At 40.1% G+C, this 22,288-nt stretch overlaps 1 protein-coding gene across 1 annotated transcript in view; it reads left to right on the top strand.

Moving 5' to 3' along the window:
- The window catches only part of ELP1 (elongator complex protein 1), a 42,268-nt gene that overhangs the window by 5,397 nt on the left and 14,583 nt on the right, over nucleotides 1-22,288 (top strand). Inside the window, exons 6-24 of the mRNA XM_032214420.1 lie at nucleotides 498-583; nucleotides 1,819-1,918; nucleotides 2,268-2,358; nucleotides 2,811-2,934; nucleotides 3,196-3,289; nucleotides 3,940-4,173; nucleotides 5,584-5,751; nucleotides 9,990-10,083; nucleotides 10,943-11,113; nucleotides 13,466-13,572; nucleotides 14,480-14,583; nucleotides 15,975-16,028; nucleotides 16,127-16,232; nucleotides 17,239-17,354; nucleotides 18,036-18,109; nucleotides 18,221-18,299; nucleotides 18,826-18,905; nucleotides 19,991-20,128; nucleotides 21,048-21,133. Coding sequence (XP_032070311.1) covers nucleotides 498-583; nucleotides 1,819-1,918; nucleotides 2,268-2,358; nucleotides 2,811-2,934; nucleotides 3,196-3,289; nucleotides 3,940-4,173; nucleotides 5,584-5,751; nucleotides 9,990-10,083; nucleotides 10,943-11,113; nucleotides 13,466-13,572; nucleotides 14,480-14,583; nucleotides 15,975-16,028; nucleotides 16,127-16,232; nucleotides 17,239-17,354; nucleotides 18,036-18,109; nucleotides 18,221-18,299; nucleotides 18,826-18,905; nucleotides 19,991-20,128; nucleotides 21,048-21,133 — 2,106 coding nt within the window. The remainder of the gene's footprint in view (nucleotides 1-497; nucleotides 584-1,818; nucleotides 1,919-2,267; nucleotides 2,359-2,810; nucleotides 2,935-3,195; nucleotides 3,290-3,939; nucleotides 4,174-5,583; nucleotides 5,752-9,989; nucleotides 10,084-10,942; nucleotides 11,114-13,465; nucleotides 13,573-14,479; nucleotides 14,584-15,974; nucleotides 16,029-16,126; nucleotides 16,233-17,238; nucleotides 17,355-18,035; nucleotides 18,110-18,220; nucleotides 18,300-18,825; nucleotides 18,906-19,990; nucleotides 20,129-21,047; nucleotides 21,134-22,288) is intronic.

The raw sequence follows: 22,288 nt of genomic DNA, 5'->3' as shown, positions 1-22,288 counted from the left end.
AAGAGAGGAACATTTTATAGTCACTTGTTACATACATGTGACATTGCCATCAGTCTGACTGGCAATCTACCAAGTATAAAAACATGAACTTGCATATAGTGAATGTGGAGTGGACTTTTTAAACTTTTTGTCTACAGCAGTGATGGAGAGCCTTTTAGGCACTGACTGCTCAAAGTGTTTGTGCGCACCTAAACTGCAAGGCGCACGCATGGCAGAGACCCAAAGAGCAGCTGGCTGGTGGGAGGGTGCACACGCATGTGTGGCCAAGACCCAAAGCAGAGCTCGTGCGATAGCCTGCATGCCCACAGAGAGTGCTCTGTGTGCCATCTCTGGCACGTGTGCCATAGGTTCTCCACCACTAGTCTAAAGATTTTTTTTTAATTTGTTATGCAGTAGTCTCTGGAGAGTTAAAAGGAAACTAAAAAAGTTGGATGTAAGTTTTTGACAAATATATGAAAAGTTAATCTTCAAATACTCTTTATTTTGTTGATTCTTAGGCAAATTTATTACTGTTGGATGGGGTAAAAAAGAAACACAGTTTCATGGATCGGAGGGCAAGCAAGCTGCTCATAGCAAGCCAAAGGTACTATGTTTTTAATAATGCAAATACTGATTCTGTATGTAAACATTTAATTAATTATAATGATGCACAAGTATGCACTTTTGCTGTAGACATGAATATTAAAATACATGCAGTAAATTATAGAATTTAAATGTATTAAAATACATGCAGTAAATTATAGTGATTAGAGTTTGGAACTTGGATAGAAAACGTTCAGATTTCTAGTAACAATGAAGTTCACTACCTGATCTTGATTTAGTGGCACAGCTGAATTTGCATTTAATGATGGGTCAGGATTTAATGTTAATACATAAACTTTTGCAAGTCCAAGTTAAGTCCTAAGTTCATGTGCTTTTTATCCCTTGTACTTGAATACAACCAGAAGGACATGTCAACTATGATTTAATTTTATTTTCCTTGATTCCTGCCTATTTTGTTCAGATCAGGAATATACGTAATAGTTGCCAAATAAACCATCAACAAATCATTTTAATGGGTGTGTTTAAATTGTGATTCCTGGTTTACACCTAATGTCAAGCCAAGAATTCAAGAAAGTAAAATGAAAGGCAGCTTCTGGGAGAATAAAAAAACATAGATGCCTAAGGTGACACTTTAATGATTGTGCACATGGTGCTAAGTACCATATTAATATGGTTAATAGGTGTTAATATGGTATGTAAGATTATATGTGAATGGGTTCACATGTTTGATCTTGCACTGCTACTTCACTGACTTGTGGGGATAGAGTTTTTTGAATCAATATTTAATTAATACTGTTCCCTTCAAGAGCATCTAAGATCCCTGTGAGAAATTTGTGTGCCTAGATATAGAGAACATCACAAATGGTAGGCCTACCCTGTAACTTCCCCTACGGTGAAATTTTGCTAGATTTGAATTCCATAATGACTACTATTTTACCAGGCTTACTGAATGTAATGAGAATTTAGGGAAGATTGATATTTCTTAAGGCAATATTTGGCTTGGGCTTTCTATTAGCTGAGCCTGCATGCCAACCCTTAATAGAAATACAATTATATTAAAGAAGAATAATTAAGTGGTAATGGTCCTTTATGAACAAGTTACATATATCGAGGATCACCCTTTACAGGTGATGAGTACTGTTGCAAGCTTTAATAATTTTAAATTTTAAAACACCTAAAATCTAATCAAATCTTGTGATGTGTGTAAGATTTCAGTCAATATGTTTAAAAATATCTATTTCCACATTTTTCATAATTTTACATGATTTTTTTCAGGAAATATTGCCTGCTTTACCATGGGATGACCATAAACCTCGGATCAGTTGGAGAGGAGATGGACAATATGTAGCAGTGAGTGACATTTGCCCAGGAACAGGTTAGTACCATTTTAAAATAACAGCTTGTTAATTCCTGCAGCTTTTGGCTGAGCAGATGAAGGAAGGAAAATCTTAATTAAAAAAAAAAATCTTCCAAAGTCCCATGGTTGTATTCACATTTTGATGCAGCTTTCCCCAAAAATATGGTTGATATGGTTGATGTGCGGGATTTACTGCTTCCATGATACCTCACCACAATGATAAGGAATTATGGAAATTCTACGAGTTGCAATGACTCTCTCTCTCTCTCTCTCTCTCTTTTTCTTTCTCACCCTCTCTTTCATCCGTTCGTGGGTTCTTCTATTTCATCCTCTACCTTGGGAATTATGGGAATTCTGCAAACATCAGGAGCTCGAAAAGTGAGAGTGTGGAGCCGGGAGCTTATTCTACAAAGTACCAGTGAGTCTGTCCCAGGACTAGGACAAGCACTGGCCTGGAAGTGAGTAAGGAAACATGGGGTGGCTCACGGTGTGTATCTTATTGGCTTTCTGTTTATAATTTCCTGCTATTATTCATCAAGCTAATATTTTACTGAAATTAAATTCACCATTAATTTAGGGTGTAGGATTATGATCCCTTTAAATCACTCCTAATCCATTTTAATGCATTTATTTATTCAATTTACATGGCTACCCATCTCAAACATATGACTCTGTGTGGCTAACAGAATTTAAAAAACACACAAGAAAAAGATACTATAAAAAGCAGCGAATAACAAATATAGGGCCCAAGGTAAAACCTACCAACATTGTCAACATTACCAAAATTGGGACTCAACCACACATGAGAACATATTTTTTTTAAAGAAAAATCTGAATATTTGGAGAAAAGTTGCTTGAAAACCTGTTGTAAATTATCCCTTCATTCCTTTCTTTTCTGGATTTATTTCAGGCCCTCTGGAAGCTTGATTGCTTCTACACAGGATAAAGTAAACAAACATGACATTGTGTTCATAGAACAAAATGGGCTCCTTCATGGTGAATTCACTCTTCCTTTCCAAAAAGGCCAAGTGAAGGTAGGATGTAATTTTTCTTGAGGCATGACTCAGTTAACGATCATTGAATCTGCAGACTTTTTTTCTCACTAGTGTTTCTGATATTATTTCTATCAGTGATATTATTTTTTAAACTGCAAGTTGTCCACATGAACAAGTTTGCAGATTACCCAGAGCAGAACTTTACACAGAGAAGATTTTAATCAAGTTGTTATACAAGGCAGGAAAAATTGCTGTTAAAAATGCTTTACATAGGTGATGACCCTATTGGCTTTTCTGTAGGTAAATGAGCTGCTCTGGAATTCTGACTCTACAATATTGGCTGCCTGGGTGGAAGCACTGGAAAGCAACAGTAGTTGTCAAAGAAAGATGTATGGTAAGAACATTCAGTATTTGTTTCTTAATTTTATAGAACTTATTCAATTTATCACAGTCCTATGGTATTTGCCTACTGTATTTTGGTTTTCTGCATGGCTATTCTCAGCCATTTTTTAAATCTGGAGGATATAGTATCAAAACTGCAAATATAGATGTCTAAGATTGCAGTGGGGAACATGTGTTTTAACTCTTCTCAACAAGATAAAGGAGATATGAGAATTAAAGGGAATCAGTAATTGATTGATGATGAATATATGCCATCGTTGATATTGAATATTGGGATAGATAAATTAATAGATTTCTCTAGGAGGATCTGTCACCAACCTAGTCCTTCAGGTTTTCTAAAGGTACTATAACTGAGTCCATCTAGCAATCAGCAACTGGCAGCCCCTAAAATCAAGTCTGATCCAATTAGTGTTTCTGCCATGCCTCTTACCTGGAATTTTAGACATTAGGGATAGAGAGGAAAAGGCAAGCATCCTATGTTGAGTAATTAGATAGAACAACTTTTTGTAGAACCCATCAGTTGGGAAGAGTTCATGTTATAATCAGTCTTGGTACCACATCATCAACAAGATTTGGAGCTTACATAATTAAAGTACTATTACTAACCTTGTGTTCTATAACCATTTTGTCTTCTAATTGCAGTCCAGCTGTGGACAACAGGAAACCATCACTGGTACCTGAAACAAAGCCTGCATTTTGGCAGCCTGGAGGGCAGCCCACTTCTTGTATCCCTGGTGTGGGATCAGGAGATTCCCTATCGACTTCATGTCCTCTGTGAACAGTGGATTTATCTTCGCTATGATTGGCAGTGGAGTATTGATCACAGCACTAGTGGAGGGGCCAATGACTCAGCTAGTGTAGCAGTCATTGATGGAGGTACATTTCAAATTTCCCTTTAGTGCAACTACAAGAATTTCACAAGAATAATATGTATATGACTTTAAGGAAGGGTTGGAGGCATCTTGCTGGCCAGTTTATAAAGGTGGGTGAACTAGGTATACTTGTGGTGATAATGTGATAGTCACCAATAACTAATAGAAGAAAATATGTAGCTCAGGGTTGAGCTGTTAAGTCCTTGGTAGCCAATGAGCTTGCTTGTTTTCTTGCAGATGTTTCATTACTAGGCTTGGTTATATTATCAGTGGGGAAAAGAGTCAAGATTTGCTGGTTGTTATATATGCTAACTTGAGCCCTGCCAATCTTGGGGGAATGGGAGGGCTTCCTCCTTGATGGCTTCTTGATTGGGGCATTATTTTTTCCCTGATGTTGATTCCTGCTGACATGGGTGTTGCTTTCTGAAGTGGTTGCATCCTAGTCTACATTTGCTTCCTTTCTAGGCTTTGATTGTATTTTTTCAATGGCAAATTTATAAACTGGGGTGAATTTTACATAGCTTTCAAACGATACAACCAAAACATTTCGGTTGTGTTATCTAGGCAACTTTTGTTATTATGTTGTTTCCACCCAGTCGTGTGTTATGGCAGGTCTTATGAGAAGAGAGGGCAATGATTTGCTAAACACTTCGCTTTCTATAATTCAAAAACTGTCCAAAACCTATTAAGACTTTGGTGTGTCTGAACTGCTTGATTTAATGCAAGTCAGCATGTGCAGATATTGCCTAATATTTGAATTATCTGAATATTAATGCACATATACATACAAATATGTATAGATACATGTTCTGACTCCCTCCTCCATCCAGTAATGAAAGCCGACACAAGCTCAATTAGAATGTCCTTTAATAACAACACCAGAATCTCGGTGGCTGAAAGCCAAGCAAACAACCTTTGCAGCAAGTCCAACAAACCTTGGCAGCAATTCAGACAAACCTTGGCAGCAATCCAGCCTGCCAAGTTAGTTACGTTCTCTTTAGTCAATGCATTGACTTCTGCAAGAAGGGCGTGTCACAAGCAGTCTTTTTTATAGTCTGGAGAGGAGCCTAATGACCATCAGCTGAGCACAATTACCTCCTGTAATTGCGTAATTGTTCCTGACGCCTAGTAGCTCTTCAATGGCGTGCATCCAGGAACAACTCACTGCTGGCTTCTGCCTTGTCTCCCTTGTCTCCTCCCCACTGGTCCAAGGCTGGTGGCCTCCACATCCTCCAGAGCCGACTCATAGGGCCCCTCGCTGTCAGAGTCTGGTGGCAGCTCCAACGGCTCCTGCTGGGCCACAACAGATACATATGTACACATACATATACTGTACATACACACATACATGCACACACACATATACACCCCTTGGATACTTAAATGAACTTTCTTCCCTTTTCATTTTTGAAAGATAAGGTTCTATGGACAGCCTTTCTTCATGCTGTGGTTCCCCCACCACTTTGTACATATCAGCTCCAGCTCTCCTCTGCTGTCAATCAAGTTGCTTTCTCTACAAAGTCTCAGAGTGGAGATCTTGCTGTTCTGGATGCTGAAAACAAGTTATCCATTTATAGACTGGGTAAGTAATCTGAATCTTTGACCAACCTTGTCTGGGCTTAGAAGCTAAGTATGGTCACCATTGGTTAATGTTTGGATAGGAGACCATCAGAGAATTCCAAGGTTGTAAGCTAGACTGGAAAATCAGAGAAATGTCAGGAAAAAACAACTGGCTGCCACTTCAATATTATTTCCCAGAAAATGGCATGGAAATATTCACATGTCCACCAGATAATTTGTAGGTTTCTTTGTCTTTTATTTTTGTTCATGGCAATATGGCTTCAGTTCTATATGTTGGCTGGAACAATGGATTGCTTCAGATCCCATTACATTTTGTAACTCTTATATGTCTGTATTTGGGAGAAATTCTTGGGAGAGAACCCCAGTTTTTCTAATGCAACCTTTTTTCAAATGAAGTATAGTAGTAAATTTGACTTATGAAAAGTATGGGAATTGATAGTTTCATTAAGACCTTCTTGGTCAATGTAACTGACTGTATTTTTCTGTGTAAAAATACAGAAATTCCCTCCAAGGGTGTACGGGTGGAAGTCATGTAATGTCCATTCTCACAGAAAAAGCAGGTCAGCCACATAGGGCCTTCTTGATTCCCTCACTTCTATAGGCAATCCCACCGCTCTTCAGCAGCTGCTTCTTGCAAACAAACAGGATGATGGTGAACTGATCTGATTGCTAATTACTTTCATATGAAGAACAATCTCAGTGTCACCATTTTATACAAAATAATGTAGAAGGAAAGAGTGGTACGTATCTCTTCCTTCTTACATAACAGTGACTAGATGGTTCCCTTTTGTATGAATTTCCCTCTTTTATTAGTCCTTCAAAGTCACAGCTGAGGTGCAGCGAGTTCTCTTAGAGCAATCATGGAAGAAGGAAGGGACTCGAAGATGCCTGGAAGAGTAAAAAAACCTATGGTAGCTTCTCTCTCTTCTCATTGCAGCCTTCATTGTTCAGGAAATGTTTGATATAGAAGAATCATAGGTCATATTTGTTGGAAATTATAGAACACTTCTGTTAGAAAATAGATTGTACTTATTTTTGGAGGTGTCCATGCAGAATGGCCACCTGATGTTTTATTCGCTAAGCCATAACCTTAAAGAATAATAGCCATTACCGGGGAAGGAGGGTTCGCTACGTCACAGAGATCCCTCCTTCCGGCCCTGCTAGTTCTACTCCAGGGCCAGATGGCGAAAACTGTCAGAGCCCTGGTCTCAGGCTGTTGTTGCTAAATGCCAGGTCTGTGGTTCACAAAGCTCCCCTTGTCCAGGAGCTAATTTTAGACGAGGGGGCAGACCTGGCATGTATTACTGAAACCTGGCTGGGCCCGGAGGGAGGAGTTCCCCTCACTGAAATGTGCCCAGAAGGATTTCAGGTGCTTCATCAGCCGCGACCCCAGGAAAGGGGTGGGGGAGTGGCTGTCATCATCCAAAGGTCTTTAATTCCTCGTAGGATCCCTGCTCCGGAGCTTGTCGGGTGTGAGTCCCTGTTGATGAAGTTGGACCTTGGTGGTCAAGTGGGTTTGTTGCTAACGTACCTACCTCCCAACAGCGTTGCAACAGCCCTCCCCTCGCTCCTCGAGTCAGTAGCCGAGTTGGCGGTAGAGTTCCCCAGGCTTATGGTTCTGGGGGATTTCAACCTGCCTACACTTGGTGAACGCTCTGACAGGGCGCAGGAGTTCATGGCTTCCATGACAGCCATGGACTTGATCCAAGTAATTCGGGGTTCGACTCATTCAGCAGGTCACACGCTTGATCTCGTATTCCTTTCGGAGCAGTGGAGATGTGATCTAGAGTTGAAGGGCATTAAAACCTTGCCCTTGTCATGGTCTGATCACTTCCTACTGAGGCTTGACTTTCGGAAACCAATCCCCCACTGTAGGGAGGGGGAACCGATTAGGTGGTTCCACCCCAGGCGCCTGATGGACCCTATGGGATTTCAGACGGCGGTTGGAGAAATACCTGACACTATCGTCCACAATCTGGTGGAGTCCTTAGTCGCTGCCTGGAATACAGCGGCAGTGGGGGCTCTAAACCGGATTGCGCCTTTGCGACCTCTCCGAGGCAGCGGATCCAGGAGGGCCCCTTGGTTTACCGAGGAACTCCGGGAGATGAAGCGCCAAAAGAGACGCCTAGAGCGCTGCTGGAGGGCCAGGAAATCTGAGTCAGACCGAGCACTGATGAGAGCCTTTATCAGAGCCTATCTCGTGGCAATACGGGTGGCGAAATGCTCGCATTTTGCCGCCCTTATTGCATCCGCTGAATCGTGCCCAGCCGCCTTGTTTAGAATAACCCGCTCCCTCTTGAAAGGGAGGGATGCGGATGACCCTTTACAAGGTAGAGCTGAGGAATTTGTTCAGTATTTAACGGATAAAGTCGCTCGGATTCGGACAGAGCTGGACTCCAGTTGCACGGTACCAGCTGAGGTACCGGGGGAAGGTCTTGAGCATACTTTATGGATTCAGTTTCAACTTGCTTCTCCTGAGGAAGTGGACAAGGCCATGGGAGCAGTGAGTGCCTCCACTTGTATACTGGACCCATGCCCCTCCTGGCTGGTCTCGACCAGCAGAGAGGTGACACGTGGCTGGATCCAGACGATAGTTAACACCTCTCTCCGGGAGGGAATCTTCCCGCCCCTCCTAAAGGATGCGGTGGTGAGACCCCTCCTGAAGAAACTGTCTCTGGACCCAGCCATTTTGAGCAACTATCGTCCAGTCTCCAACCTGCCCTTTGTTGGGAAGGTTGTTGAGAAAGTGGTGGCCTCTCAACTTCGACGGTCCTTGGATGAAACCGATTATCTAGATTCCTATCAGTCGGGTTTCAGGCCTGGTTACAGCACGGAAACTGCTTTGGTCGCGCTGATCGATGATCTCTGGCGAGCCAGGGATAGGGGTCACCCCTCTATCCTTGTGCTCCTTGACCTCTCAGCGGCCTTCGATACCATCGACCATGGTATCCTTCTGCGACGGTTGCGAGAGGTGGGAGTGGGAGGCACCGTTCTTCGGTGGTTCTCCTCCTACCTCTCGGGCAGGTCGCAGTCGGTGTTGGTCGGAGGGCAGAGGTCGACCCCAAGGCCCCTCAACTATGGGGTGCCGCAGGGCTCGGTCCTGTCCCCCCTCCTATTTAACATCTACATGAAGCCGCTGGGTGAGATCATACGCCGGCACGGAATCAAGTACCACCAATACGCGGACGATACACAGTTGTATCTGTCTGCCCCGTGCCAACTCAGCGAAGCAGTAGAAGTGATGTGCCAGTGCCTGGAGGCTGTTAGGGTCTGGATGGGAGCAAACAAGTTGGCACTCAATCCAGACAAGACCGAGTGGCTTCTGATGTTTCCTCCCAAAGATTGGCCAACTATTCCATCTCTCAGGCTGGGGGTGAAATTATATGCCCGTCAGAGAGGGTCCGCAATTTGGGAGTCCTCCTGGATCCCCAGCTGACTTTAGAACACCATTTGTCGGCTGTGATCAGGGGGACCTTTGCCCAGGTTCGCCTGGTGCACCAATTGCGACCCTACCTGGATCGGGAGGCCCTTCAGACAGTCACTCATGCCCTTGTGACCTCAAGACTGGACTACTATAACGCGCTCTACATGGGGCTGCCCTTGAAGAGTGTTCAAAGACTTCAGTTAGTCCAGAACGCAGCCGCGCGAGCGATTGTGGGTGCACCCAGGTACACCCACGTCACACCTATCCTCCGCGAGCTGCACTGGCTACCCATTAGTCTCCGGACCCGCTTCAAGGTGCTGGTCATTACCTATAAAGCTCTACATGGCATCGGACCTGGGTACCTGAGAGACCGCCTCCTGCCGATTATCTCCCATAGACCGATTAGATCTCACAGGTTAGGTCTCCTCCGGATTCCATCTGCCAGCCAATGTCGGCTGGCAACTCCCCGGGGAGAGCCTTCTCTGTTGCAGCTCCAGCCCTCTGGAATGACCTCCCCATGGAGATCCGGACCCTTACTACTCTCCCGGCCTTCCGCAAAGCCACCAAGTTCTGGCTGCTCCAGCAGGCCGGGGGGCTTGTGAAACATCCAGCCCCACGGAAATTGTGAATGTTGTGTCTTTTTTAAAGTGTTGTCTTTGTTTATTTATCCCCCTTCCCTTGTCTGTTGTGAGCCGCCCGGAGTCCTCCAGGAGTGGGTGGCATACAAGACAAATTTAAAAAAAAAAATTGTGGCAATAAAGATTAAAAGCTGTGTGCTATATAACTTAATGATATACCTTATTCCTTTTTGACAGATAATCATCCAGAAATGGACTCTACAGTTAAGATGGGTGCAGTTGGTGGAAAAAGATTTACAGCTGCAGTTCCTCGGCTGGAAACATCATATAGGTATTAGATGTTACACTTGTCTCTGGAAAGCACTGGTTGGAGTCATTAGTTAGAGATAGGGAATGGTTCTATAGGACCCCCAATTTCCAGGATGGTCCTTTCTTTCATTTTCTAAATGAAAGTTGCTGTTTGGGAAGTGTACATAGAAATTAACACAGAATCTATAGTTAGAGATAATTAGTAGAGTTCACTCTCTCGGTCTCTCATCAACAAAGGTAGGGTGTAAGTTGAATAAATAAGAGGTTGTGTTTGCATATATACTGTTAATGCTGTGGTCTGAACTAGATGTCATTTAGCTATGTTAAGTATGACTCCCATAGCTTCTGGCTAACTGATCCATATTGGCTGTGGTTATCAGAACTCTTATCCATCACATCTTGAAGCCTCTAGTTGGGAAGAATGCTGTAAGATGTATGAAATAGCTTTCAGGTTAGTTTTTCCTAGATTTTGTAACATAGCTTTTTCCAATTGCTTCACTCGCCAAATGTGTGGCTTCACTTCACCGAATTACCAAGAATTAGATCACACATCTGGAGAATGCCAAGTTTGGAGAAGACTTGCTGTATACTTCTTACTAGTCAACATGTAAAATAAACCAACTGATTTAATAGCACTGCCGTTGAATTGACATGAGAATAGGTTGATGGTAACAATAAAGATACACATGTAAATTTACCCTTGACTAAATTGTAATAACTACCATAGAATACTTGTGTCATGAAAACTATTGTAGAGTCACTGATATTTGGGTGAGTCCATATTTTCTGCCAATTTGCCTAGATGTATTTTAGAAAATTGTGTAATTTAGTATTAATCACTCATCTAAATGCCTTTGTCTTTGCGGGGACAATTATCATAGAATTGACCTGTGTGATGACAAAAGAGGAAGAAATCCACTGTGGCTTCGCTTTCTTACTTGGCTGCAAGATGACTTATTCTTAGCTGCTAGCCAGTGCTACCTCCCAATGCACACGGTTATTCATCATCTGAAGATGTGCTCCACAGGACAAGAAGGATATGCCAATATCTGGTACTGGACAGGATTTTATGTTTATTGCATTAATGAAAATCAAACTATTTTGTGTGGTTCTGGAATAAAAGGCCACTTTCTTCCTGAATGCTTTTTTTTTGTTTTTTGAACTGGTTACTTGAACTAACATAGAAACTTTGACAGCATAAATACTGGTGATGGAGACAAGGTCATTTTTCAATATATATATATATATATATATATATTTCTCTTACAGCTTGCTGACGTATTTCTGAAGCGTTAAATAGTACTGTAGAGGAACAGTCCTTTAAGGTGCATGATTGGTTGTGTTAGGAAATGCTCAATGTGTGAGATAGCAATAGCACTTAGACTTATATTCTGCTTCATAGTGCCTTAGAGCCCTCTCTAAGAGGTTTACAGCATCAGCATATTGCCCCCAACAATCTGGGTCCTCATTTTACCCACCTCGGGAGGATGGGAGGCTGGTGAGATTTGCCAAATTGCAGGCACCCGGTAATTAGCAGAAGTAACTGCAGTACTGCACTCTAACCACTGCCCCCCCCCCCCGTGGTTCATACTTGTGTTACAGGTAGTCCTTCACTTACAACCAGAATTGAGACCAGAATTTTCATTGTTAAGCAAGGCAATTATTAAGTGAGTGACACCCAATCTTTTTTGCCATGGTTGTCAAGCAAATCACTTGCAGTTGTTAGATTAATAAGTTAATAAGCAAATCTGGCTTCCCAGTTAACTTTCCTTGTCAGAAACTACCTGAAAAGATTGTAAAAGGCGATCACATGAACCCAGGATACTTCAGCTATCATAAATACATGCCAGTTGCTAAACACTCAAATTTTGATCATGTGACTATAACTGTGGAAATGCTGTAATGGTTATAAGTGCGAATAAAGTTGAAAGTCCTGTTGTAACTTCAAACAGTCGCTAAATTAATGTTGTAAGTTGAGGACTATGTAAATTGGCATTTTTATGGGTAACTTTGTAATACATTTTTGTTGATGTGCAGTCGTACTATAAATTATGTCACTAAGACCCAAGGGGGTCAATGGAGCACCCATGAAGGTAAATATCAGTGCTATCCCGTAGCTGTAAACTGGTAGTCAGCTTTCACTTCTGTCAAATAAAAACTTTGGTACACTTTGTAACCCTTATAAACCATTTTCAAGTTGGCAGAAATTGTTCCAATGTAATAAAAGCTATTGGCGTGCTATGCTGATTTTGAGTCTTTGAAGAAAGCATAGGTAAAGGTTCCCCTCGCACTTATGTACTAGCTGTTCCTGACTCTAGGGGACGGTGCTCATCTCTGTTTCAAAGCCGAAGAGCCAGCACTATCTGAAGACGTCTCCATGGTCATGTTGACGGCATGATTAAATGGCAAAGGTGGGCGGAACCCTGTTACCTTCCCACCAAAGGTGGTCCCTATTTTTCTACTTGCATTTTTACATGCTTTTGAACTGCTAGGTTGGCAGAACCTAGGACAAGTAACAGGAGCTCACTCTATTATTCAGCAGTAGGGATTCGAACTGCCAAACTGCCGACCTTTCTGATTGACAAGCTCAGTGTCTTAGACACTGAGTCTCCGCGTCCCTTGAAGGAAGCATAAGAACATTATTTCAAATGCCCTTCAGTTTTGCCTTCCTGTCATTGCTATTATGATTGTGCATCACTTTCGATTCAAAGGACAAAATGTGAATTTAAAACATGGGGTTTGCATGCATCAAGAACACCTTGAACTAAACTTATGTAGCAACCAAAAGGGCAGCTATGTAAGCTCCAGGAAAAGATGCAGGTCCTTGAACGAGTTTCTAGTAGGTGTTGCATCTGGCCCATGAATCATATTTCGCCATTTAGATGTTAAGTTTGAGCAACCCACATTTTATTATTATTTTTGAGGTACCCATTGTGATTTTATTGCCCACATTTGTACGTTACCCTTCTCTTACGGCAGCTCATTCCTTTTATCCTGGAAAACAACTAGTAACTTGCCTAATGTGAAATTTACAGCTACACTGAAGGACCAGAAATCAGAAGCCTTATAGTTCAATACTTTGTACTATGTGTAGCCTACTTACTCCAGCCCTAAATATCCAGGGATCTTCATACATCTGATATATATTAGCAATGAGAAATAATAGTAATTATTAATATTTCAGAAAAATGCATTGTGAACAAAAATTGTTAGAGCAGTGGGGGCAGGGTTGTTAAAAAAGCTTTGTAAAGCTCGGTTTACAAGTGCTCCATATTGAAGATCGAGCTTCAGATACTTCTACTTTTCCCCCCTGTGGTCGTTGCCAACATTTTTGTGATTGCAAGATGACATTCAAGAAGGAATAAGTTGACCCAAATTTCTCCCTTTTCTGCTCCTTCTTATAGGTCCCCTGTGAGCGTGGATGGTGATGTGATCAGCCTGTGTTGCAATCCGAAGACCAAAACAGTGGCTCTGCAACTTTCTGATGGGCAAATCCTGAAGTATCTGTGGGGTATGTGTGATGTACTCAATTAGTTTGGGCTTGGAACAGAATCCAAGTGTTTGTTCCACCTAGGAAGGAATTGCTATGGTCTTGAACACCCATGAGTCAGCTTGCCCAGTAGCCAAAGTTAACCAAGACAGAAAATATTCCAGCTGCTTCTTTTCCCTAGCAGAGGAAATAGAATTATGAAGCTTGGAAAATAAAAACAAATTAATGTACTTCCATAATTTCACAACCATATGCTAGCTCATATAGCCACCTCATGAAGCGGTATTGGGTGGAAATGCTTTATTTCAGATTAAGGCAGTTTTATGCTCAAATAACGTGAAAATTCATGGACTGGTTTTGCAATTTTCTTGCACTGTTCATGTTCAAATTTGCAAATTCCCAAGGCTCAGTCTGCTGGACTAGAGAAAACTGCTTTTCGTTATTTTCTTCTCAGAAAAAAAAAAGAAATTGCATGATAGTTCTTGTACACAGGAGCCCTGATTTGACTTGTAATGCATCTTTGTGGCCCCAAAATTTGCCTGTCTCTGCTTTCTATGCTGTACTATGGTGCATTGTGTATATGAAACACAATAAACCTGCATTTTGAGGTATATAATGATCTCTTTGAAGATTTCAAAGCATGAAAACATGTCAGGAAGATTTGAAGTGAAGGAGGTTCCTAAGTCCCAACTATCCTACTTTGTCCTACTAATTGTCTTGTCAGCTTCCCAAACATGTAAATTATGGACATTCATAATTTATGTGCAAAGATTTGGGGGGGGCAGCCTCTTGCTCTATAAGATGCCATGTTAACTGAAACCAACATAGTTTCTCGGAATATGAAACTAAATGAATCAAATTGCACCTACTAATATATACCTGGGTTTCCTAAATATTGATAATCAATCCTCTCTCCCTTATGCTCCAGGAGCTGAAAAACCAGTTGCCATCCCCTGGATGAAAAATAATGGTTCCTCTGTTCGGTTTCCATCCCCCTGTATGCAGACGAAACTAGCTGTAATTGACGGGGAAGTAAGTAAACAAGTATGGAAATCTTGGGCTGTGCCAGTTGTCCACCATGCATCTCCCCTGGGTGTTTCTTGCTTAAATAACCTTTGTCTGTGGCTATTCTTCCTATTCCCATTTGTACATTGTGAGTAGAAAAGCACAGAACTGCTCATAGCACATAACATTTTAGAGTTAATATACTTTCAGCTATGCAGAAATTATCGGTTGTGATAAATTGGCTTGCAAAACCACTTGGTGTCGTCATAGGTAGATCCTTTTTCCTGAAGTCTTTAACTATGATTGTTTGTGGAAAGTCCAGGAAAAGAATGGAAAAAGGACAGAGGTCACAGGCAAGTCAATTGACAGCTTCTCTGTCATGACAACATGATTGGATAGCAAGAAACTTCGGAAGAAATATTTCAGATCATTTAAAGTTATGCCTCCTTAATTAACTTACTACAAATGAGGGTGGGAAGTTCCTCTTATGTTTCCCCAATGTTCTGTATTTGCTTCAAAACTATCCAATGGAAATCTGTATAGTTCTTGTTTCTTTGATCTTGCCTGGCTGCTTGGAGCTTGATAGACAAACTTGCATACTTAGTGTTCAAGTTCTCTGGGCTTCAAGATAATGACTACGTTTATGTAGCAAACCCGGGCTACCTCTATTTTGAAAAATCCACATAAATATTTGAACTCCCTAAATTTCCACGTGAATCAGAGCAGTCGTTTTTGAAATAACAAAAAAAAGGTTATGTGAGGAACAAGAAGGAAAGTCAAGGAAGCAGTTGGTCTTCTGGTTGGAGAACATGACAAAATGTAACAAGCAATAGGAAGAAGGCTGAACTGCTTAATTTCTATTTCATTGGGTTTTTGCTAGAGGAAAAAGGGACCCAGTAGGTCAGAAGCTGCACCAGCTAGGAGAGAGCTTTATGACAGTACTGTATCTTGAAAATCCTAGAAAAGATAATTGAGCAGAGTGCAAACATTTAGAAAGCAGTAAAGTGATTACGGTACTTGAAGCCAGCATAAGTTTGTTAAAAAATAAGTTGTGCCAATGTAAAAATATGAGGTTTTTTGGCTTAGTGACTAGATTACAAGGTGAATCCAAAGTTCTTACATCTCAATAAGTGGCTTGCTAAAGTTGACCCTAACATACATAATATTCCTTCCTCCTTTTCTTCTTTTTCCTCACGACAATAATTCTGTGAAGTAAGTTAAGATGAAGGAGAGTAGCCCAAAGTCACCCAGCTGGCTTTCATGTCTACGACATAAAACTAGAATTCACAGTAACCTGGTTTCTAGACCAGCACCTTAACTATGACCCTGAACTGGTTCTCATCAGAATTAAGAGCATTGTGTTTGGTTTCTTTGTTCTGTTTTCTAACTCCGGTTTCCATTCTGCTTTTCTTTCTTAGGAAACCATATTTGGCTTGACTGACAGATGCCGTTTTTTTATTAATGATACTGAGGTACTGATTGTTCTCATGGCTTTATATCATCTCTTATGTCCATAATCCTTTAATGTCTCCCCCAATCAACTGGCAATTTGATTGACTCCTTTTCATAGGTTTCTTCAAATATTACATCCTTTTCCATCAGTGATGAATTTCTCTTATTGACTACACATTCCCATACTTGTCAGTGCCTGCCTATAAGGAACACATCCCTGAAAGGTAAAAATCACAATTTCTTATCTCTTGATCACAGACACCCTTCTACAAATATGTTTGTTCATTTATGAAGAACTATTCCTTGTGAGTTTTCCAAGATCCTGTTGGACTCCTGCTTTTTTATAGTCATTCACTTTTCTGTGGGAGAGTAGCACAAAGAGGATGAGCCTGGCAATCCCAAACTTTACAATCTCATTTTCAAAATACCAGTTGAAATGCCATTTTAAACGTTCTTCTGTATGCATGTTGCAAAATATTGTCATGATGAGAATGAAGGTTATGGTGTTTCATCCTGACCTTGTCTTCCTTTGCTGCATTTGCTATGTACACACACATTTTAGGTTGTCTATGCCCAAGAGAATTTAGGGATGGAAGCAATACAAATTGCATGTTATTGGGCAGGTACATATAGCAAGGTGTCAAATATGGCCTACTATTTCTTTGCACACATTGATAGATGGATATATACAAATTTACATATAAATAAACCAAGTAAAACAGAGGAAAGACTCCTTTTATTTATTCAACAATGTCACCATTTCAAAGATGATCAGGACATTCTTTCTACTTATTAGACAGTGGGTGTGTTTAAGTTCTTAAGGAGAAATCTCAGTCCAATTAATCTCCAGTTTTGGGCATATTTGTGTCCAACTTTATAGAGAGGTCATAATGTTTGAGTTGAGACCATGCTTATTTAATTGAAAATAGCATCTATTGTGACATTATAAATTTTGTCTCTCTGGGAAAGAAGGAAATATTAATGTTCATATCACTGAGTACCACTACAATTGATCCTGAGGAGATGGGGTAGCATTAACCTGAATAATAAGTAAATATATTGGGATATTTACACTAGGATTTTCAAGTCATATTCCAAATTACTATATAGGATTTTCACTACTGCATTTTATGATTTCATGCTTTAATTTTGAGTGTAGGTGTGTCCCATTCATAAAAGCTGATAGGGCTTAAAGTTGGGTTTTTATGCTATTGACTGTGGCACCTTCAGCTTTGCAAACAGGTCTGGGCAGCACTTCTCTCCCCAAAAGTGAAACTCTGCGCAAGATTGAAAGAGGAGCCCGGATAGTCACAGTTGTGCCACAACACACAAAGCTGATATTGCAGGTTAGTGTTTCTTCTTTATGCATATACCCCCAAATGATTGTAGAGAGTCCTTCATATAGTCCTTCATTTTTCAATTAAAAATAAATTTAAACCTCCCATCATCCAGCTGGCTGTTGTTGCAGTATACCTTTCAGACAGCAGCCTCATCTATGCTATCAAATATCTACTCATATGGGAAAAAATAGCATATTGGATGGAATAAAGAGTGTTAATTCAAACTTAGGGTATCACTCTATTTACAGTGTAAAGTAGTACAATATATCGAAACCATACTGTGTGATTTTCCTGAATTGGCCTAGATAGATGGAGGTCTATTAGGGGAGGTATATTTATAAAATACATATGTGCCTAGATGAGGATGAAACACAGACAGTTGTTGTGTCTCATTCCATATGGAGACTTCAGAGTTGGTGTATCAGCAAACACATGTGCAAAATATGCTGAATGGCCTGGAGTTCAGTAAAGGCTCAGCCAGAAGTATTTTATTGGTTTATTTAGCATATAATCATAATTTTTATTAGCATGTTCAACTGATTTCATGAGTTCTACTCCAAACCACTATTGAACTGAAAGCTTGATGCTTGTACTAAAGGTGTTTGATGTCAAGTGACTACAGATCAGTAAGAGCCATCTGTGGGTCCTCCTCTGCTTCATAGTGAATTTATACTGGGATCTCTATAGGTGCCAAGAGGAAACTTGGAAGCTATTCATCATCGAGCCCTTGTTCTAGCTCAGGTTCGGAAATGGCTGGATAGGTGAGTTGAGCTAACTAACATCTATACGAGTTGGCCTCAGAGAGGCTGCGCATCTTGATGTTTCTGCAGCCATATTGGAACTGACAAACTCTTTTCTGCCTCTCCTGCTAGCCTCCAATTTAAAGAAGCATTTGAATGTATGAGGAAGCTACGAGTCAATCTCAACTTGCTCTATGACCACAATCCAAAGGCGAGTAGAAGCTCTTGGCTCAGTGGGCATCTTCCGAAGGGTTGGCAGATAGACTGGAAAGAGAGTCCTGGGAATTCAAATGATAGTCTTTCAGGATGAGGACAGGGAGATGTCACCTCTTTTTGCCACCACTTGGTCTTTAAGAGTCATTAATACATTCACCAAGCTCATAATGGATTGATGGCATGGAGGGTGGTTAATACAGTATATCCGTTTATATGATCAGCTAGGAAAAAGGGAAAACTCTGAAGCAAGATATAAACCTGATTAGATGCCAACACATTTCCTATTTTTAAATCAAAGTTAGTGATTTAGTGGATTGGGAAATCTTGCTATATTGCAGCACAATGTAATTATTTTCCAATGAGTAGAGTGGCTGCATGGGAATAATTCAGGCTTTCCATCAGAATGTGGTGAACAATGAGAGTCACTTCATGATAATTGGAGTATTTTTTCCATTTCAAATAGATACTTGTACAGTATATGGCAGTTTAATTAAAATTTAATGATATTGCTTTCTTTTCAGGTTTTCTTAAATCACGTGGAAAGATTTATAAAACAAATTGATTCTGTAAATTATATCAACCTGTTCCTCACAGAACTGAAGTGAGTATTTGGCTTTTACGATTGGCTTTTAAGACAGAGTGCTAACTGCTTCTTACATCTTGAAGTGGATTTTGAAATAGTGAAATGGGTTAGGAATACTTTCTTCTAATTCTAGTAATCTTTCTGTTTTGAAATTTGCTCCCTTTGGTGCCAGAAAAAATAAATGGTACTATAAATCGGTTTTTCCATCAGCATCAAAGCTATTCTGTGTTTTTAAAAAGAGACATCTTGGTTTTTTTAAATACATGAATATGCAAGACATAATTAGATTCCATCCAACTCCAGCAAATATTTAATATGCTGAGTGAGATCAGCATGAGGATCCTTAAAACTATATGAAGCGAAAAAGAATAAAATAATCTGGATTACCCATAGGAATTGAGGCAAAGTTCCCCAATTGAATTGCAATTCATGTATGCTGGATTAAAACTGTACCATTACTGTCTCTCCAGCCAGTAGTCATGTTAAGAGTTATGATCCAGTGTATTAAGAGGAACTCAGGTTGAGGAATGCAAGGCTAGGTTAGTAGAAGAGAGGAAATGGAACATTTTGGTTGAAACTTGATAAGTGCATTGGGACTTATTGATTGGGAATAGCAGAGAAGTTATCAAAATAACTGTTCAGAGAAGGTTCTGTTTCTATGACATTTAAATATATTTAATTTCTGAAGCCAGATTTTGCAATCTGCCCAAACTGCAAATTCAGTTACTTTTCTTATATTTTCTGGTTTCTTCTCTGTTTTTTTTACTTGAATAGAAGTAAAACTTATAGGAAGGGATCTAAAGAATGTATTTGGTGAAATGGATGAGGCTGAAATTTGTCTATTGGCTTAGCTTCTGAGTGTTTTGTCGATTTGGTTGCATATTTTCAAGAATACTATGGATGTTCTAAGGGATAGGAATTGTATTAATAAAAGCTCAGTTTTGTCCCCAAACACTTTGTTTCTTATTTTTGAGGAAACTTTTGAGGCATATAGTTTGACTCTATCAAATATTTTTGGTAAATATTATTGCTTGACACTATTACACTGTGTACATGTACATTTGCTTTGTAAATGTAGTAAGGTCATTTTTTTCCTTTCCTAGAGAAGAAGATTTCACAAAAACAATGTACCCCCCTCTGGATCTCACCAGTGTCAATGAATTGCACTCTTCCAATAATAAAAAGATTAATATCATCTGTGATGCCATGAGACAAGCAATGGAGAACATCAGTGCTACTAAGTATGGGACATAAAATTACAAAACATCTACATATACAAAGGCAGTTTCAGTACACTATCAGACTTTTAACAAGTGGTAACGAAGCCCCAGATGCAGTCCCATACTTAGTCTTAATGATAGTCCATCTTCAGAAAGCAGCTCAAGTGCAAGAGTTATGAAAAGGAAAGACATATCTATCTCTCCTCACTTTTTACAGGTTGATGGACCTTCACCAATTGAAAAAAGAGGGAATGGTACTTCTGATTTAAGGAGTAGAAAGCATATCATGTCTCTTTTCTGTCTATCAAGACATGCTGCATTCATACATGCTATAGTGCCAGACTTTTTAAAAAGTTTCCCAATCTTTCAACACATAGATCACAGGTGTTAAACTTGCTACGTTGCCATTATGTGACGTTTCACAATATTTTTCCCTTTCACAGAGCTGGGGTGTATGTAGCCTGTGCATGATATATCCAGCCCATGGGCTGCCAGTTTGACACCCCTGACATAGATCATTCAACCCCATTTTCAACTGGGAAATTGGGACTGCATACAATATATATGATACAGATCATGAATACAAACAACAAACTTCCTTTAAAAGTTTGCAATCTTGTGGGGCCTTGTTACTGGCTGTCTAGGGTCACACACATTGATACAAGCCAATGCCTGTTTAGAATGAAGAATAGATTTGGAAAAAGAAAACTAACCCTTTCTTCCAGGTTAATAATACTTCAGTGATGTTCCTGCAAAATTCTGTTTGTTTTATTGGGCTCTAATCAAATAGCTCATTTTAAAAATTTCTGGGTGTACTAGTAGTAGAATTCAGTAGCAGTCCTACATCAATCCGAATTGTCACGAGAGAATTTTTTAAAAAAAAAAAAGCTTTAAAGTTCCCAATTTTAACTCTTCCTTTTTTTCCCCCTGGACTCTTTAGGTACTACTTAGCCATACTGACTTCTCATGTCAAAAAGAGTCCTCCAGAACTGGAAACGGCCCTGCAGAGAATTCGTCAGCTTCAAGGTGCAGTATTGCATTAGATTGTTCCATAGTCCTATGGCTATCCAAATCATAATTCAAGTAACCAGTATGTAGAGCACACTTCCTACCAATTTCTCCTTTATTGTGTGTGAGTAAGTAAACATCAGGAATGGTAGAGTTTCAAATGGCAGCCAAATTAATATTGTGATTTATTTTACTCAAGCAAAACAGATTAATACACAGACACACACAGACACACACAGACACACACAAACACACAAATGTTGCATGACAATGGCTTTTGTTTTTCTCTTTGAAATGCAATTTACAAGCGTTAAATTACTGAGTGGCATGAATCCATATTGCATAGAGAATAAAGATGTCTGTGTGTGTGTGTGTGTGTGTGTGTGTGTGTACATATACAATATATCTATATATCTATATCTATCTATGCTAAAAAGTAAATGGATGGACAGATAACACACATCTTCATATTTACTGTAAATCTAAAGTGTTGCCAAAAGTCAGTACTCCATATTGAATGGCAAGAGAGAGATATGGTGGAGTGGGAATAGAGTAGAGAGGGAGAAGCTTTCTTCAGGGCTCCAATGACAAGGGGCTGGGGTTCTCTAAGTAATGATATTGACTATTCATAACTCTGATCAAGAGGTAAAATTGCCTGTCAGTCAAGTTGAGAGCAAATTGCCCTCTATACACCTTCTTACACAGATTGCTGTTGAGGATCTCCTCACTGAAAAGGTGAGCATCATTTCAAAGGCCAGTGCAGCCATTCAGATTTTTGACACAAGGCAACATAATCAGGATAAAGCAACAGAGCTTAGACCAGTTTCCCACTACTGAGTTAGAATCTCTTCATAGCATTCCCAAGCCATCATTGAAATGATGCAATATCTTGCTATGTCTTTTGCACAAAAAGTATTCAGTAATTCTGGAAGATGCTAAAATGGAAATGACTTTATTGTTCTTTGGTTCATTCAATATCCACTCACTCAAAGCAAGGTAACAATGAGTTCCAAAGTATCTCTTAGGATACTGTTTTACTATAGAATAGAAATTGAAACGTGATTTTCACTTCCTTCCCCACAAGATATCTGTCAGAAGAAAGACATTCCTTACAAATCTTTTATGGAAGAGGATAGGAGAAAATAGCAGGAATTGGTAGCTGGCAATTCTGAT

Source organism: Thamnophis elegans, chromosome 3, assembly GCF_009769535.1.
Source record: "Thamnophis elegans isolate rThaEle1 chromosome 3, rThaEle1.pri, whole genome shotgun sequence".
Lineage (NCBI taxonomy): Eukaryota > Metazoa > Chordata > Lepidosauria > Squamata > Colubridae > Thamnophis > Thamnophis elegans.
The sequence above is the reverse complement of the archived record's forward strand: the minus strand, read 5'-3'. Positions and strand labels throughout refer to the sequence as shown.